Genomic DNA, 20,567 nt, shown 5'->3' on the forward strand with positions numbered 1-20,567 from the left:
CGTTTATCGTTGCTCCAATATGTACGTATAGAACGAAGTCACTGGTGGAATATAGTAAAGAGAAGTAACTCATACCAAACTAAATTGCACGTTTGTGCACACTTCTTTCTCAATTAATATGTACGTACTGTAATCGTTGATTCTAAACCCTCTGACTGATTTTTAATCGTTGAATGTGAGCCTATGTGTGCTCAGAAGTTGTTCCAGAACGTGGACTATGTTTCCCGCCCATTACCCATCATTCCTATAGCGTCTCTCCGTTTTCCGTTGTATGTTTTGGCCATCTTGATATGACTGAAATTTCAGTTTTGTGTGTAGAGTAATGTGTTTGAGTTTGATGCATTAGTTATTGTAGTTTGTGTTTGTATAGGGTAAGTTTTTCTTGTGGAGACAATTGTATATTCATGGGGCATGTGAATTATCATGTTTCATTAGAATTACAGGTTTAACGAAATACCGACGCTTAATCAATGATGCCTTGCATTTTTACAGGGAATAATGTCGCGTTATAGGGATTCCGGATCTTCTGACTGCAAGTTGTATGTTGGTGATTTGGGTAAGAAATAAACAATTTCCTTTTGCAATATCAGAATTCATAGCTAAACTTCTGAATATGACGTAAATAAAATGTTAATTTTGTGTGATTAGATCCTGCCGGGTACTTCATGTGGTCGATAGTTTTGTTGATAATACTAGAATGCTTCGCTACTGTACGCTAATGCATGCGTTTTGGACGAAATGTCGATAACTATACGTGCTTCAGAGGTCTTTTGTAGGGCAATTTACCTGAATGCAAAGAATTGATTATTTGTTCAATTTGTGCCGCTTAGGGCAAAAAACTGCGTACCTGTATTTTATATGATTTTTTTTTTTGTTATAAATATAGTTTTGTGTTTGTGAGAGGTTAAAGTTTATTAGTAATGCCTTTGTCTCATGTGTAATAGACACAATTAAGTTATATTTTTAAGTGAATGAAGTTTAAATTATATTTTCTCTTCACCATTTTAACATTCAATATAGGCATTTTAATAAAAAAAAAAACAAATTATTCCAGAAATCCCACGTAAATCTGCAGTAGCAAAATTCGGTAATTTCATAGAAGACGGGCACTTGGTTGAATATAGTACGTATTACCAACTTTTTTTATTTCAGAGTTAAATGTTAGTGATCTTTTAGTGACTTTTACATGTTAGTACTAGGTTTTTTATACTAGGTGCCGCCGTGATTTTCTTTTAATTTGATTGGTTATAGTTGTCATTTGTTCTAGAATTTTCGTTAATTTTGAATGGATAATGACGTTATCAGTTGTTCTTGGTTGTTTGACGTGAGTGGTGTTATGTTGTGTCTGATGGCTAAAGCTATTGAAAGTTTGTCATTTTATGATTTTCTTTCGATTTGATTGGTTATAGTTGTAATTTATTCTAGAATTTTCATTAATTTTGAATGGATAATGACGTCAGTTGTTCCTGGTTGTTTGACGTGAGTGATGTTACATTGTATGTTGTTGTATGATGTATTGAATGTTGAGGAGAAAACTGTTTTTTCTGTGGTTTAAAGAAATTTTTCTGTGGTTTAAAGAAATTACTTACTGAATTTTCTGTAGATGTTATGGTGTAATAAGTGTTCGAAGAGAATTTCATTTAGTGTAAAGACGTGGTTTATTTATGCACAGTTGACTGTACGACAAAGTGTTAGTTTAGTTCTTTGTTGCTTGCATTGTTTAAGTTTAGATTGCCTTAAAGCCTGTGTCATTTATATTGGAAGTGAAGTGGTTGTCGATGAAGACGTCAATGAGAATTGAATTTTATTTGATAAGGTGATAAATTATTATGTTTTGTGTTTTTGTAATTTTTGGGGATAAAGTGCGGACGAAAACTACCAGAAAAGTACTACCAACTATGAAGTTCGAAAGTGCGGACGAAAACTACCAGAAAAGTACTACCAACTATGAAGTTCGAATGCCACGAAACGCCAAAAAAAAAATCAAAGGCGAAAAATTAAATATATTTTCATTTTTTGGAGGGCTTGTTCTTCTTTAAAAATACGAATATATATTTGATTTTTCATCTTTGATTTTGCGATGTTTGGTGACATTTGTACTTCATAGTTGGCAGAACGGTTTTGGTAGTTTTCGTCAGCCATGTTGGATTTTGCCCGTCTTCTAGGAAATTACCCAAATTCATACTGCTTACAGAACACGATTATTTGGCCAAACACTTGAATAAAATAGGAATTTACACAAATCCAAATTTCCCTCTATGCAACAAAGAAGAAATGACTGAAGATCATCTCATAACCTGTGAAGTTCTACCTGATGGATCCACCACAGAGAAATATTGGAGAGCAAGAACGCTAATGGCTTCGTTGCCAAAGCCCGGCATTAGATAACAACATTCAATATAGGCTACAACGTTCTTTTGATTGTGTCACGGCGATTCAGTTTTTCAACTAACTACAGTATCAAAAATTCATTACAAACCATTGGAAACCGAATTACAATCTCTCATTGCTCTACAAATTTTAGCGATATGACAATTTTAATTTGCTGTGTTTTGATTGGGACGGGTTTGCCTAAAACTTCATGCTAGAAACATGAAGATGCAACTTTAAAAAGTATGAGTACATTTGAGGGGCTTAAAACAAAAAGCAGGTGAGTGACATTATTAAAAAAATGACTAAGTGCGTGTTGTGATAGCCCAAAAGGATGTTTCTTTGGGATAAAATCAGGTAAGTGATCACACTATGCAGTGCTGCTATATGGGCATCATTTCACCAAACTGCTCTATAATATTTCATTGCATGTAGAACTTTAACTGTAAATTCCTCAAAACTAGGTTTCCGTCACTTACCTGCTTTTTGTTCTAAGCCACTCATTTGGCGATTAATAAATTAAGGCCAATCTTATAGAGCTCGCCACACCACACACAGAAGTGACGTTTGATTTGCATTTCGTTCTGGGTTAGGTGGGTTAAATGAGGGGATAACTAAATGACATGAGGCCGATTATGTGACAAGGTTAGTGGGTTAGTTGAGGGGATATTTAAGGGACTTAAGACCGAGGAATGTGAAAACTTTAAAATGATTTCAGTTTTCTCTCCCCGTGTAGTGTGGGGGGAGATCTGGGTTGTAGTGAATCTTGGTGTAATCAGCTGTTGTGGGTTCGAGAATGTGCCTAGCTTTAGTGCAGTAGATCTTGGAAGATCGGAGTGCTGAGTCAGTGCCTTCCTCCTCTTCCTGAAAGTCCATTCAATTCCATTCCAATATTCATTGGAAATGTGGCAACAGGAATTAAATCAAATTTGGACGCTTTGAGCTCTCCATTAATCTGACAAATAACTTTTATTTCTAGAAAGTTTAAGTAATTAAAATCGACATTTTGCGCCATGTGTTGGGACACTAATTGAGGAGCAGTTTTGCTAAACTCGGTAGATGCAAAATTTTGCGAAAATTAGTTACATATTACAATCATATGATGTTTAGCTTCTGTGGGACTCTTTTATTATAGGATACCGTTTAATTTTCGTCAAGTTTGACAAACGATGACGTCACATGGTAGTTATAGTGGCCACGTTCAATTAGTAGGCTAGCAGTGTCAAAGAGGTCGGAAGCTTTGTAGTTTCAATAATTTTAATTACCTATGTCGCGCTGTCCATTGTCAAGTCTTTTGAATGCCGCTCCAATACTCCACGCAGAGTGTATGGACGGAAGCTTTGTAGTTTCATTAATTTTAATTATGTGGCGCTGTCCATTGTCAAGTCTTTTGAAGGCCGCTCCAATACTCCATGTTATATTAATATATAGCAGCAACAAACAAGATGTGACAACGTCGCATTTTCATTTTATTATCGGTGCAGGCAATAAAGACCTACAAATCTTAAAAGGAATGCCGCTGCCTAATAATTAAACGAGGCTACTTTACGTCATAACGCAGTGACGTCACAACATGGCCGACGTAAACCAACACGACGAGTAAATAAAACTATCTAAAAAGAATAATCACACAAATTGACGATATCCCATTCTGGAACAGAGCCCATCCGCTCTTATCCAAAATAGGATATCAGCAAAACAATTTCACAACATTCCATTCTGGAATACAACCTATCCGCTCTTATTCAAAATAGGATATCAACACGATCCCATTATCTAAAAAGCAATAATCACACAAGTTGACGATATCCCATTCTGGGACAGAGCCCATCCGCTCTTATCCAAAATAGGATATCAGCAAAACAATTTCACAACATCCCATTCTGGAATACAACCCATCCATTCTTATTCAAAATAGGATATCATCAACACGATCCCATTGGTGAAATTTTGGCAATTAGACACTATACACGGCAGAGAAAACGCACTTATATCATTGAATTCACAGTATTCGACCTCATGTCACTTAGATATCACCTCAACTAACCTTCTTTCTCACATACGTCGACCTCGTGTCACTGAGATATCACCTCAACTAACCCACTAACCTTCTCACATACGTCGACCTCATGTCACTGAGATATCACCTCAACTAACCCACTAACCTTCTGACATACGTCGACCTCATGTCACTGAGATATCACCTCAACTAACCCACTAACCTTCTCACATATGTCGACCTCATGTCACTGAGACATCACCTCAACTAACCCACTAACCTTCTCACATATGTCGACCTCATGTCACTGAAATATCACTTCAACTAACCCTCTAACCTTCTCACATACGTCGACCTTGTTCAGCCCTCCGTTTCACTCCTCTTGGGCCAGCAACACACTCCATAGTCAAACAAATCACCAGTAGCACAACTGCTCACGAATTGAACAAATAATAGAATGATTTACACACCATCCAAACACATGCTTTACCGGTACGCCATTCAAACCTCATCAGTACCAACCACCAATAAAATTTACACTTATACCAACCTAACCACTGGAATTCACAGCAACCCCTATATTTACCCGTAAACACAAAATGTAACCCTACTGACCGATGACATCAATCTTATGACATCACCCCATTCCCCAATCTAGCCAACATATATTCTCATAAACATACTACCGATATCCTATAGTCATATAGACCCAGCTTCTGTATCATCCTATGCAGTCAGATTTTGCATAACTCGGTACACACCATGCATAGAGGATGATTAGAAATATCTCCTTCCCACAACATAAACTGTGTAGGATACAATAAAACTCGTTTTCTGAGAAAAGTAGTTTTGTGTATCTGTTGAGTTTAGCAAAAATGCTTCTCAATTGTTGAATGGGAGATGACATGTTTGGCACTCACTTTGCCATACGTACATAGCTACAGTAAGCCTTTGCCGTCAATTGTCCGAAATGACCTCAAATTCCATGCATACATGGGCACAGATTTCTTGGTTATCAGTTCCTGCGACGATTTGGATACACGGTTCACATAGTCACTTCGAATTTTGTGATTTGCAATGCATGGATGATGGGAAATATATGAGGAACCAGTCAAACCAATTGCATGAGCATACATTACCTGCATACCGGATAACTTACAAAATTAAATTATTTTCCACTTCTGTCAAATGCAGATTTAAAAACTGTTCCAATGGTAATTTTTAAATTTCTATCCAGCTCTGTTTTAAATTATCTAGCAGCAATTTTCTCCTTCACTGTTTTTTCTCTAGAGAGACTGTATTTTAGCATGTAGGCTTTCACTACCGGTGTCTGTGATGAAAGTTTTCTGGACTGAGATGCCATGATCTATCAGTCTTACCAGTAGACTATGGCATCTCAGCTCGGAAAACCTTAATCACAGAGACTGTATTTTATTTTTGATGTACCATTATTTATTTGGACTCATCTTGAGAAAACAAATAAAAAACTAAAACAAAAACTTTTGGAGCAGTAGCTGATCGTTGATCAAATTGCATATGCAAGCACAAGCCCGCACAAACTCAATAATGGATAATAGAGGAAACTTGAGTTCGAAGCTTTGATACCAGCACAGCAAAAACTGCTTTGCAAGCAGCCTGGCTGGCCCACGCAGTGATGTTACGGGCTCGTTCTGTCTGAGACTGCGAAGCCCAGTGTGGTCTAGTGCAGAAGCAGTCCATGGGCTAAGGTCTCTGCCTCAATCCCACTCTAAGCATGCCACATTCATCTGTCTCCTGTCACTTGGCTATTTCCTCAACAAATCCAACCAACCTTGTCACATTCCTTGGCCTCATGTCACTTACCTATCCCTTCATCGAACCCACTCTTATCTTCTCACATCCCTTGCTCTTGTTCTAGTCCCTCATTTAACCCACGTAACATCAACTAGCAATATTTACGTAAGTACATACTGGCGGGAAATAAAACAATCGAACATGCTCTTTATTAATAAGAAAACAACAGTTTTTAATTTCAACGTACATATACCCTATTTCAAAATGTAAATAAAGTACAAACAATTCTAACGAATTTACTTCAAAATATTAATAAGAACAATAATGAGAGTATATTTCAAAATGTTCACTGCCAATGCGTCTAATTTAGACTAATATATATCATGAAACCTTAACCTTGTTGCTAACAATGGCATTACCTCTTAAGTAATGTTTAGAACTGAGGCAGAGAGAAAAAAAATTTCTCTTGGTAACGTCACAGGCAAACGTCATATCATTTATGTTGGCGACATTGTGTATTTGATTTAATTTGGTTATTATTGTAATGGCATGGTTGAAAGCTGCATTACCTTGAGTTTAGTGCACAAAGTTCATGTTCAATCTGTTTTGACCCATGGTGCTCTTAATTCATTTTTAATCCTTTCCAGTTTTGAAAATGAACATTCTTCACTACAGTTGGTAAACACGAGTGATAGATGCACAAATAATTTTTTACACTTCGAAAACTACATTCTAAAGAATTGTTAGTTATGAAATGGTACCAGTGGTGACTTGAGTTAAAAGATAGTGTACACCTGAAATATACCTTAAAAATAAGTCATGCTTAAGCTTGCCTTGTCATTTCGTTTCTTGTAGATCAATTGTCCTACTTTTGGCTGAAATGAATTTCTCTATTACTTGCTTATGGAAAGGGCAAGTATTTCACTAACCCATTTATCAAAATTCGCACTGTTCATCTGTCCTTGATAGTCTCCAGTGGATGTCCCAGCTTTGTAAATTAGGGCATTTTGTAAAAAATTCGTATTCACTGCCCACATGGAAGTCGGTCAATCTCATCATATGCCAGATCGGCCCAGATGGTTGTGGGGGGGGGGGGGGAGGATTAGGCCTAATGTCCCCATCTTTAAAATCGGCATGAGTGTCAGTCTTACATGGAAATGGCCCTGGCTTTTATTTCTGTTAAAGGCTGAGTAAACCCCAGGGCTGGAAGGATTGGATCAATGTAGAAAATACATGATTCCATTGGGAATCGAACCCACGAGCTTCCGGCTTTGCAGCATTACGTTTTAACCCTATGCTACAATGTGTCCCATCATTGTCTGCATGGATTATTATTAATCTTTTGCTTACATTACAGTTTATTTGGACTCTTAATTCTTCTTCATTGTGCCAGAACTTTCCGAAAGTTAAATTGCTGTCAATCCAAGTTTCGCCTAAGAAGAAAATTTTATATTCCACTTTGCCTTACATCTTGCATATTTATTAGGTAATCCTATCTCCAAGCTATGATGTGAGCTCTGTCTATCAAATTCTTTCTTCGATTTTGACATTTTTTTTCCATTTAAATTCTAGCTCTTTATCAGTCGAAGCAAACTCTCAAACCTCACGAAAATTTTTTTTTTTTTTAATTATAGGTAATAATTTGCGTCTTTTTGGGACCTGCTCTTCGTGTATGATACTGTGTATAATGCACATACTAGTCTACACAAACGAAGGTATTTTCCAGTCTAGTTTTCCTTTTTCCTGGAATAGACAGGACACTAGTTTTTTTGAAAGATGGGACATGACAGTTAAGCAGCCGAGCTTGTAACTACAGTCCTATGTTGCCAATATGGACTACCATGCTGTCAGCTGATGGAAGCTAGCAATTGACGTTAAGATGGCTGATGTTAAAACATTCATTGTCAATTGACGCGAAGTAAGAAAACAATATAAAAATTGCCAGAGAAAGATGAAACGTGCCATTGCTAACATTATGTGCACAATAAATGTAGCCAAGAGAACTATTAAGCACTCACCAGGTGGGAACATAAGTTTGGCAACTCAACCGTTACCATAGCAAGAGGCCTGTAAGGCTATGTGACATTTAGTTGTTTTTCTGATCGCAACACTCCTGTCATGTCCCATCTTTCAAAAAAAGCAGGTATAGTTCCACTACTTCAATTAAAATCCGTTTTACCCTTTTGAATTCGATTTAACAAACGATTCTGTAACAGTGTAATCAACTCTTTTTGTGACTTTATTAACCGAGAATTTGTAACATTTGTTCTAGCTTCCTGATCACACTTATTAAGGATACTTTCTAATGAACTCACATCCCTTAGAATGGGCTTAATTTTTTTACACTATCATGTGTGTTGCTTGCTACAGAGAGAGTTACTATGAGCTGAAGTGAACTGCAATAGATTGCAGCCATTACAAATGCTTGTTGCACTGAAATTGCAGTTGCTTAAAATTGAAAGGCTTGTTAGCGGATATCATAGGAATATGTGGAATAAAAACATCTTTCGTTTTGCCAGTTAATATTGTCACTTCTGTTATGTTTTGCAGAATTTTTTTTCACACCAGTTTTTGTTCCATTGTTTTGGTGATAATATTATTTGTGATTCAATATCAATAAATTATGTGATGACAGCCCTTGTGCTTTCAAAGAATTCAAGAATTCAGTTGGATGAAACACTGCGCACTATCTAAAACTGTATTGAGAAACTTGTAATACGGTTCTGGACTGCGTAAAGATACTTATTGTCTAGATTTTGGCCTTCATGGTGTATCAACAATGTTATTTTTTCCACAGCCTCGTGAAAATCGATATTGAATACAACAGAAAATAATACAGAACAATTGACTGAAGAAGATTGCATTTTAATATTATGTATGAATGTTGATCGTATTTAGCCTATTTCTATTTCTTTAATTAATTTAACGTCCAATTTGTCCAGTTTTAATATAGCCTATGTTTTTCTCCTGGTTATGAAGATTGGCAAACTTTGGCAAATATCTGTCAACGTATGTAGATTTGTATAGAGAACATACATACATGCATTGTGTACATACATACCCACATTCCCTGTTATATATTAGAAGACTGAATTATGAAACTACATATGACCCTACTTGAATTATGAAACTAAATGTAGAACCCACATCTTTCAGATCTGTAGTATAATATCTTTTTCAGTTGCTTTTTTTAACTTCGTAGTTTTTGGGGTGTTCTGAATGTTATTTTAACCTCTTCTTTTTTTCTACCTTCCCTATAGGTTCTGCAGCTTCCAAACAAGAGCTTGAGGAATCATTTTCATATTATGGACCGCTTCGAAATGTATGGGTTGCCAGAAATCCTCCAGGATTTGCTTTTGTTGAATATGAAGATCCTCGAGATGCTGAAGATGCTGTAAGAGGCCTAGATGGAAGGTAAGTGATAAAAAAATTTTAAATGTTATTTTTAAAATGTCTTTGTCCTTGAAAAATGTTTTCTGAAGTTGCTCATTATGAATTTTTAAAAGAGCTACAGTGAACCACGGTAATGTGTACTGAATTTCCGCATAAATATTGTTACTAAGCAACAGATGGCTTGGAAGCAAGTGTGATGTAGGTCTAGTAGGCAGTCTACATTACTGCTCAAATGGTAATAATGGCTAAAAGATAGCCAGGTAATTTTTTTTTTATTTTATTTTATTTTATTTTTTTTTAGCTATAAAGCTTATTATGGTGACTCTCACCCCTGGTTCTTTGAAAACACATCAACTGCACATAACATCCCTATAAATATTCTTTAACACTAGAAAGATGGAGTCATTTTGACCCCTTTTCCATATTTATAAGCACATTACTCCTATGCTACATGTCATATCCAGTTGTTACTCTGACATTTCTTGATTTTAGCAAGATATTGTTCACCTGAACTCTGGATGTTGAAACTGTTATAGAAGTGGAGATATTAAAAGGAATAGTACCTAGAAAGACTGAAGGGTCAAATTGATATCAGTCGTTATTATCAGTATGTATATAAAGTAAAGTCAACAGCCAGAAGACTGGTCTGAACCTCACAAGTGATCCCAATAAGGCATCACTTACGAGGCAGCTAAGCCGGAAGATAATGGTGTAGGGTGGCCAGTTGCTTTCCTCCTCCAGTCCATACATCACCGACTAGGATATATAGTACACTAATTAGATGTAATTATCAGTAGTGAAGTGTAATATTATTCAATTAGTGACTAGTTTTGAACTCAGTCCTATGCTTTCATATGTGAAATACATAAAACGAGGAAATTTCTGCATATGAGAATCATGGAGTAGCGGCACATTCGTAAACACTCCTCTGATACTATAGATTTTTACAGAATTTTTTTTAGTGACTGTACTTTAGTGATTGAGAATAGTTCTTACAATTGTTGGAAAAAAATATTAACGAAAATATTACTTACTAAAAAAGACAATAACTTCAATCCATAACACTATAATATTTAGAATCTTACTGTTTTGAGCTACCTATTGCATTTTTATACTGACTGTACTTCTGTTGTGAAGAGCCATCATGATGCTTAAAAATATATTTGCTAACACATTACATTACACATCCAAATCATTTTTCGTATATATTAAGACAGTATAAAACAAGGGGTCAGAATGACCCCTCACATGACAGTCTTTCTATGTGTCACCATATTCAGTCTTCTAGTGTTAGCAAATCAGCCGCACATAAGATATGAATAATCCTCACAAATTCTTTAAAAGCACATCACCTGCACAAATATCGAAAAAATGTTTACTCCATTTTTATCGTATGTTTGGTTCAGGGAAAATACTCTTTTGCGAAGATACTAGTCTTTTTTTCGTTGATCTATAGTACCAAGCATAAACAACAACTGTAGCTGACTGAAGGATAGTGCAACATGTGAAGAGAAACGGTACCAGAAAGAAACGAGACACAGAACAAAAATAAATAAAAAATTGATCATGTCATGCAAATTGTGATACAAATTGTCATTATTATTTGTTTTTGTGCTAGTAACCACCATTAGTTTACCACTTTTTTGGGAGGAGATTGGTGTACAATACACACAACTACCACATTATTCCAAAGTTAGATGATTAATTTTGGCCACGATTATAAACATTTTATGAACTGCAAATCAAGCTTTCAGGTATAACTCCCTGTAAAGTTGACTTGAATTATTTTCGAGGAAAAATTGTTCTGGGGCCAGGCATCGAACGTTGGTACGTTTAACCAAAGGTCCCGGGTTCGATGCCCGGCTCTGGAACAGTTTTTTCCTCGAAATTATTCAAATCAACTTTACAGGGAGTTATACCTGAAAGCTTGATTTGCATAATACATGTCACTGTACGTTACAGAAAACCACAATTTAAGTCACACAGAGTTAGTGTGCACTCAGTGTTGGTTCCTTGACAGTTGTCAGCCCACTTTGAGGTGTTTGGCTATAGAGAGAAAAATTGGATCGGTGTATGGTCATTGTAGGCAATAGCTTCCAATACCAGGGAGTTGGTTCTGTATGTTGCTGCCATATACATTATGGTCGTTGCCGCTCTCTTGGTCGATGCCACACTTGCAAACGACTGTCACTGGTGTCAAGGCAGAATCTGCACTCATCACTAATCACAACTCCGCGCCATTCATCCCTCTAGTTGCGTTTTTTGCGGCACCAACCAAGGTGGACTGCATGATGTTGAGATGTGAAAGGAATCCTGGTGAGTGGCACCCTTGATCATAACCCTAGATCATATATACCCAGATTGTTCGGCCGTATAGACTTTGACGGTAACAACTTTTGTCGGGTTTACTATGCTGCCATCTAGTTGTTACATAGGGAATCACGTCATAACTCCCATTTGAATTGCATTGGCGACTGTACTGCCATCTTGTGTTCGTTTACGGTGGATGGGTGACGATTCTGGCAGTTGCTGCCGATTTTAACATAGGGATGAGCAATCTGTTATATATGTGATCTGGGTCATAACCAGCTATCTGTTGCTGATCGTTGTAGTGACACCCTGGGTGTGCTGCGGTTGCCATGCGATAAGCAATGATTGCTTGTCTGATACAGCAGTCCAGGCATGAATCAATATGCCACTGCCATCCGAAACCAGGATGACGTGCATCTGCACAATTGTTGGATCACCGGCACCAACAATGATACACAGCAGACACTTCACTTCCAACGTGTTGGGCAGTTCTTCAGGAGGACCATCCAGCCTCCTGCAGGCTCACAATACGACCTTGCTCAAATTCAGTTAATTGCACAAATTATGTTCGTCTACGCCATCCTGGCATGTCTACAATGTTGACTAGACATTCAGCTACAGTTATGGGCTGAGTTTTCATGCATTTACTGCCCTCTGTCAATGCCCCATGCGAATATGGTGTTTCTACGTCACTTCTGTAGTTCTATAGAGGTGTTCATTTTTCAATTTCAACTAGTGTAATAACTATTCGAATTTACAGCCACTTACAACTGAAACAAACACAATTTTGTCAATAGTACTGCACTTCTTCATGAAAGATTTTCTTTTGTGTGTTGCAGATTTACAATCAGCTTCCTTCTGAAGGAAACTTGTAGATTAGATTTGTTCCTAAAATTTCATCCTTCAACCTCAGATCCATTTTCAAGCATGATGACTACTCGATCATAGAGGATCATATAGTTACAATTAATTTGCACTTTACTTTTAGGACTATCTGTGGAAGACGTGTTAGAGTGGAAATGTCAAATGGCATGGGAGGTAAGGGAGGAAGTCGTTTCCGTGGACCACCACCACGTCGTGGAAGACCATTTCATCCAGAAGATCGCTGCTATGAGTGTGGTGAACGTGGGCATTATGCTAGAGATTGCTATCGTTACAGAAGTAGCCGTGGGGGAAGGCGCAGGTATGTGTGCTGAGTTTTTTTTCTCAAGTTCATTTCTTTTTTAAAAGCTCATCATTTTGAAAGGGTAGAGTATTTATTTAATTTTTATCAATTACATTTGGGTTTTAACTTTTGTATTCAATCTTAATTTCAAAAGTATTATAATAAGAGAAACAATGGTGGACTAAATAGTGATAATGTATTCCTAACATTTTTTAGGAAATACGGCTGAAAAATAAGATCACAATACACAACCTCCTTCCTTCGACTGAGAGTCTAAAGTCGACATATCGGGCTGAACTACTGCCACTCCTATGAATTCTTCAGAGACGAGGGCACACACCCACCCATCCACCACGCGAGAGTTAGAAAAAATCATCCTGACCCGTCGTAGTAAATTAGCTGAGACTTCGTAGCACGACTGGTCCATCGACCGCTCCGTCTGTCCTGCCTTTTGTATTTGTCTTCAGAGCTTCTGAGAATCGACAGGCTTGAGCCTGGATTAGAGTCTGCAGTAAAATTGCTACAAGTCTACGCAGGCTACAAGCGTTAATTGTCTCCCCCTTCACATCTGCTACAAGCCAGTTTTTCTGTCGAGTCTTCGGGTTCTGCATAGAGTCGCCACTGCACCACACACGCCCAGATTTATATGACACGCACGACTTGAGTTGCTTCAGCGTAGCTTCTCCGATTGTCCACTAGAGCTCGCCAGTGGTTCTTAATTGAATCACTGTTCATTATAATACGTGAGTTCTGTAATGGTACAAGGGAAACAACTTAATATGGGTTCATATTAAAATTACTCTCAGTGTAAATAAAAGAAGGAAAAAAATCATCCATTTTATCAAATTCCGAATATTTTTAATTTGATAAATCTTGCATGAAATTAGCCTTTTTTTGAGTGAAATACATAATAAATTCGGATATCGATGTACCATACTGGGATAGAACACGTATTTTAGAAATTGTTCGCATTTAAATGACACATTGCTGTAATACTCAAATTTGAGTAACCAATAAAAGTTACTTGATAAAATTTGTGGCAAGAGTTTTTAAATCTTTAATTCTAACGTGTGATTTACAGTTAAATATTGCCACTGATAAAATAGACGTAAATTTAAAATTATTAAAAGGTAGGCTGTAATTACTGCTTTAAAATTTTTAATGTTATTTTTATTTATTTATTTTTTTTTGCTGGTGGCTGTTCAGGTCCTACTCACGATCCCGCTCGAGGTCCCGTTCTCGTTCACGGGATCGTCGCACCAGGTCACGAAGTGGTTCACGCAGCCGTTCACGTTCGCGCTCTCCAAGAGACCGATCTCCAAAAGACAGGTCCTCTAGGGACAGGTCCAGAGATCGTGATAGGTCACCAAAGGACAGATCAAGATCAAGGGACAGAAGTCCCAAGGATAGATCTCGCTCGAGGGATCGTGGGCGTTCACGCTCGCCTCCAAACCGCTCTAAAAGCCGCTCCCGTTCCAGGTCTCGGTCAAGGAGCAGGTAAGATTGCTGCTTCATGGGGAGGGAATGCTTCTGCACATGTGCAGGTTGAAGAAGTGGAATAAAAAGGAGTTGATCACACATTGCATTTTAAGTTTTTCATTTGCAGTAATTGCTTGTTTGATGTTTTGTACCAGTGTTTTAATAATCTGTAGTAACTCCATTGTAGCAATTTTGTGCTTGTGTTCATGTGAAACCAATTATGGGTGAGGGAATTGTGAATTTTTCTGTAACCTGCTTTATGTGCACTTCAGTTTAATTGAAGCAGAACTCGCTATTTGCAATGTAATATCTTTAAATGTTATTTGAAGCAGATTTTTACAATATCATGAAGACCTTAGATACGTAAAAGCCATCATGCACAAAGTTAATTCCTATCCTGAAGCGCATTAGAAAGTGCTTTAATGAAGATGTATACAGTGAACCTTCTTTGTTTTGTTTGAAATAGAATGTTAAGGAATTCTCTTGGATATGCTGGAAAAATTGTCTGTATGTGGGTGTACAGTTCGTTGGTAAATAGTGCTTTTCTGCATATTAAACATAACATTGTTTGCCATATACACTACATTTTTAATTTTACGCAAATCTATTTTCTTCTGGTGTAAATTAAATTGTAACTGCCTAAACTAGGACTTTTTCAAGAAGTTTCACTTGTACTAATGGGATATGATTTGATGATTTACGTGGATTTAAGAAGTAATGTAAGTTTATGGAAGCATGCTTATGGAAACATCTTGTGTAACCTTACTATTTTGCATTAAAATGGTTTCATATTAATGTAGGATTCATGAACAGTAATAAATTTGTTTAAATGAGAATGAGCATACTGAGATACTAATGGAAAAAAAAAAAACATCAAAATTTGAATGTTACCCTCTGACCTATATTATCCTTTGCAGCATCTATATCTTGTCACACCCATGTTCACCATCCTGATAAAATTTTTTATTTTTCCTTTGTGGTGATATACAGGAAATCCTGGTGTTTTGCATTCTACTTGTAAATGATTTCAGTCTTTCACGTTTTTTAAATAACTGACGTTTGTAGGTTGTGAGATTTGAGATAAGATTTATCACTGAATCTAGTAATTGCACAGTTGATTTGTATAAGTATCATGTAGCGAACATATTCTTCTTTCGTGTCCACTTTATGAAAGTAGAAGAAAGGGAGTTTGTCTCTCTGACCCTGCTGTGGCAATGGAAGAGCTAATGTGTCAGAGTATGGTAGGTAGTTTGAGGATAAACAAAGAGAAATATTGTTCTTCTTTGTCAACGCTGAGACAGTTGGAGAAATAACAGAACAGAGAATGGTTTCAGAAATGGGTTTTACCAGGCAATCTTCCCATGAGCATTTGTGATTGATAATGTACATTGTTGTTCAAAAATCTTTGGAATTCAGAACCTGGATCTTTGTATTAACGTGATTGTACTAAATTCCTAATACAATGGTAAGTTACCTATATTGAAGTGAACATAATAATAATAATGTCTAATATGAGGATGTATATATTCTTTATATTTTGCTCTTAAAGTGGAATGGGATCTTATATTAGAGGGGAGTCTAATAAGCAAGTAATTAGGGTAAGCTGACACATAGGAAATTAGCCATTGTGTAATGATACCAGACTGAAATAGAAGTGCGTGCAACTCTCTCTCCCATCAACTGAAATCAGCCTTTGGTATTCTGTGCCACAGAAGAAGTCAACCTAAGTTCCCAGCATTCTTATTGGCCCACGAAGTTGCTTTTTAATGGGCTACATGGTGGACTTTCCTGTAGTTCCCTTAAATCTAGCAAAGGGCACTATGAGTGGGTTTTATCATTTATTCTAACTTGAAGATACAATTTTGCTGGCACTTTACATAGTCTCGATCATTTATTGGACTACATTGAGAAATGCGTATTTTTGTCCATGGTTAGATCTGCAGTATAGCAATATCTCAAACATATCTACTGAATTAAATTGCACTAGTTAAGTTCTAGTGTTATTCAATTTATGAATCACAGACACCATACAGTTGGTAGAGCAGCTGGCTACGGACTGAAAGGTTCGGGGTTCGATCCCAGGTGGTGGCAGGATTTTTTCTCGTCAAACTTTCAGAACGGTCCCGAGGTTCACTCAACCTCCTATAAAATTGAGTACCGGGTCTTTCCTGGGGGGTAAAAGGCGACCAGAGCGTGGTACTGACCACACCAGCTCATTCTAGTGCCAAGGTAATGGAAAGCATGGGGCTCTACCTCCATGCCCCCCCAAGTGCCTTCATGGCATGTTATGGGGATACCTTTACCTTTTTTTTTTAGACACCATACAGTTGTGGAACTTGAGAAATTTCAAACCCCTTACCACAGATTATTACACTATGTTCAACTCTTGTGCTAGATGACTGGAGTTTTTTTACTGGACTTAACTTCATCTCACATTCCTCTTCAAGTGATCTGTTGCGCCAAAACTTGAGTTAACATAACTCTTATAACTTCTTCAATAGATGTCAACAAGGAAAATGCGTCGTTGTACAGTTCTTTTATTATATCTCTGCCTGCTGGTGACCAGTAAATTTCAAATGGCTTATCTTGGTCGCAGGTGTCAAAGCATTAAAAAAACATTGCAAACTCTGTCTGTTATATCCCTTTCTCCCTACTGCAAATGTGACATTGCACATAGGCAGAGATATAATACGAGACCTGCACTGTGTATCTAAGCATATTTACTACCAATATATTTCTGAATACAGTTTAGAACACTGGCTGAGATTGACAATAGTGCCAGTTGAATTTTGTTGCCGGTGTAGTACAACTGATTAAAAAAAAATACTCATTGTATCCTTTGCCATGCTTAAAGCAACTACTTTGCTTGGTAATGTCAGTAACTTAGGTTTGGCTAGCTCTGTATGTAGTAGATAGTATTGTCACCAGCTTTAGAAATAAAATCATTAAAACAACTGCCTTGCTAGCTTATTTGACAGAGCATTAAATTACAATCACTACAGATTTGGTTTTGTACCCTGGTGTTGGAGTTGTATTTGTAATGGACAAAGCCAAGGTTCCTGAGGGTTTTTCTTAGGGTTCTTCCATTTCCCTCCATCGCACTGTCATTTTCCATTTCATTATTTATTGTCGTAATTTAAAGTAGCAGTAACCAAAAATGTTGTCAATTTGATGTAATATTGTGACTGGTAACAGATGACATAGTCTTGAGGAGCATAGTAAGCTTTCGGGAGAGTGGTGGTGGTGAAAGTGTACTGTAGTGGGACTTAACTGAACTTTAAACCCCTACATGACAATCAAAAGATGCCACCACATAGAAGAGTTATATCTACTAAGAAAGTGGCCATTCTGACTGCAGCAATCATTAATAAGAAAAGTGTAGCGAGGCAGAGTACTGTTCTCCAACCAGGAGATAAACCGTGAAAGGAATGTGCTTACTATTGCGTCATCTATTGGAGCGAAGTAGATAGATAATATTAAAGTTATAACGTCCATTTAAAAATCATGCGCTCTCCTGCATATGTTATTTCCTGTATGGAGGGATTAAAAGACCAAGAGATTAACAGTGATGATCTAATTTTGTAACTAGGGTAGTATAAAAATGTGTATATCAGTGTTATGGTTTGTGCTTTGAGAGATAACCAATACGAGTACCCACGTGTGTGACCTTATGACGTCTTATGACATCAACATTCATTCACAGCATCACCCAGCTTTGTTTCATTCCCTGGAAACTTTCTCGTGGTTGGAGTACAGTAGTCCCTTTGAGGCTATGGGGAGAAAATATATAATTTTCGTTGTAATGCTCGTATTTTGATTAATTTTTAGATCTACCTGATTGTCATTGTCCAGTTAAATATTTTTATTAGCAATTCTAAATGAAATACTTTGTCACTGAACAGTATGTTAGATACAGTAAAACGAAAATGCAAAAAAGTGGACATGTGGGGTTTCTCAATATTTTCATTCAATTATAGATTCATCACTGCACTCCATAAACACTGTTACACCATCATCCACAGACACACACACCATTTTATTGTAGCACTGTCCACATTATCTGAAACTGCTGTCTTCAATCATTTACATGCTGGATCAGATTTGCCTCTCGTAACACTTTCCTCAGTTTCTTTCCTTTTTCTTTAAAGAAAAGTAGCCAATGTAGATTGTGAAAGTCCATATTTTTGTGAACCTGCTGTCTGTTTCATTCCTTCATCCAAATCTTTAAAGCAGCCAATTTAGTTTCCATACTTGTTGATTTCTGTTTAGCAGAAGCCTATTTACTTCCACTTCGTCACATATACATCAAGAAATAACTAGGAAGACTGGTTATATGTCTATTCCTTTGTAGAAATTTCCACTCGTGTAAATAAGACCAAGCTGCTGATTTACGAAAAATCTTGAAGTTAAAAATATATATCTTTGTGACAGAGTGTTTCTAAAATTGCTTCACTGCTGTAGTGAGCTATTTTTTAACATTATTTATGTAGGAAATTTGCCGGGACCATGGAAAAATATCATTTCATCCTAGTTTATCATTATATTGATCTTTGTTGTACGGAGGTTTGACTATTTGTTTATTGAGGCACATATGCTTAAGACACATGATCATGTAGCATATTAGTTGTATTTGTAGTTTGATTTAGGGCAGTAATGTTTAAATGCGTGACTCTATAAAAGAATGTGAATATAGTATTATAATATTGAACGTTAAAACAAATATTAAATAGAGAAGTGCGAATTTGAATATTCAGTCCTTAGATTTTAACACATACTAAGCTGCAATGTAATCCACTCATAAATGCCAGCTTGGAGTACAACCTGTAACTAATAGGATAGGAAACCTAATTAATGATGGTGTTATAAAAGTAACTTGGGATAATTTATTGCGTATGTATATACCTAGGTGTGTTAGAATGTACTACTTTCGATAAATAATTTTAATGTTTTTGAAAACCCAATAGTTATTTTTTTAAATTGTGTAACATTTTTCAGAATTTTTTTTGGCCGGGCAGAGTTTCAATGATAAAATACTCAAATTTTTTTATTTTGATGTAAATCTTCTTTTGATCTATTTTTAATCAGGGTTTAAGCCACAGTCGCATTTGTCGCGTTTTGCTACTTCTAAAAATGCAACAGACTTTCAATATAAATATGTAAAAATGCGAACCACATTGGGCTTCTTACAAAGATGGTAACTGAGAAACTGAAATCAGAGATATGTATGAACTAATTAGTTCTCGAGAATGTGAATTTAAATCAAATGCTGATGGAATGGGCAATGTTCAAAAAGGTATTGAGCAATAGATGTTCAAGAATGGATTTGAAAGAGTTGGTACAATTTATGTAAGTTAAGTGAAAAATTCCATTGAATACTGTAAATTGTGAGGGAGGATTTAGATGGATGAATCTTGTAAAAACTGAAATTAGAAACTACTTTCAGTAAGAAGAGTTAGCACTCCACTGACAATAAATCTTGAAGGGCCTACTCGTAAAGAATTTCAATGTTTAGAGTGCCCATAAAATAATGTATTTTAATGTGATGTAAATTCAGCAGTAATTGATTCTAAACATACTCGTACATTCCTACGTCTAATGATTTACTTACATGAGTAGACTATATGTAGTATGTGGTAAGATGGATTGAAAATAATAAAACTCCAAGAAACAAATTACATAACTTTTTGTTTCTGCATATCTTATTAATTTCATCTTTCTGTACAATTATTTAGTCCACATCTGTGGAGTAATGGCTAGCGCATCTGGTCGCGAAACCAGGTGGCCCAGGTTCGATTCCTGGTCGGGGCAAGTTACCTGGTTGAGGTTTTTTCTGAGGTTTTCCCTTAACCCAATATGGGCAAATGCTCTGTAACTTTCGGTGCTGGATCCCAGACTCATTTCACCGGCATTATGACCTTAATCTCATTCAGACGCTAAATAACCTGAGATGTCGTAAAATAACCTACTAAAATAAAAAAAAATACTATTATGTAGAATATTGCATAAGGTTTTCGCAGTTTGCACAAATATAATTTTTCATTTGTGCATTTTTCCGACAATTATTTATTTTCTAGCTTA

At 36.5% G+C, this 20,567-nt stretch overlaps 1 protein-coding gene across 1 annotated transcript in view; it reads left to right on the forward strand.

Annotated features, from left to right (window-relative positions):
- Positions 1 to 216: 216 nt before the first annotated feature.
- LOC138696151 (serine/arginine-rich splicing factor 7-like) overlaps positions 217 to 20,567 on the forward strand; it is a 44,869-nt gene continuing 24,518 nt past the window's right edge. Inside the window, exons 1-5 of the mRNA XM_069820718.1 lie at positions 217 to 371; positions 493 to 556; positions 9,403 to 9,556; positions 12,834 to 13,028; positions 14,217 to 14,507. Coding sequence (XP_069676819.1) covers positions 499 to 556; positions 9,403 to 9,556; positions 12,834 to 13,028; positions 14,217 to 14,507 — 698 coding nt within the window. The 5' untranslated portion in view covers positions 217 to 371; positions 493 to 498. The remainder of the gene's footprint in view (positions 372 to 492; positions 557 to 9,402; positions 9,557 to 12,833; positions 13,029 to 14,216; positions 14,508 to 20,567) is intronic.

This window comes from Periplaneta americana, chromosome 3, assembly GCF_040183065.1.
Source record: "Periplaneta americana isolate PAMFEO1 chromosome 3, P.americana_PAMFEO1_priV1, whole genome shotgun sequence".
Classification (NCBI taxonomy): domain Eukaryota; kingdom Metazoa; phylum Arthropoda; class Insecta; order Blattodea; family Blattidae; genus Periplaneta; species Periplaneta americana.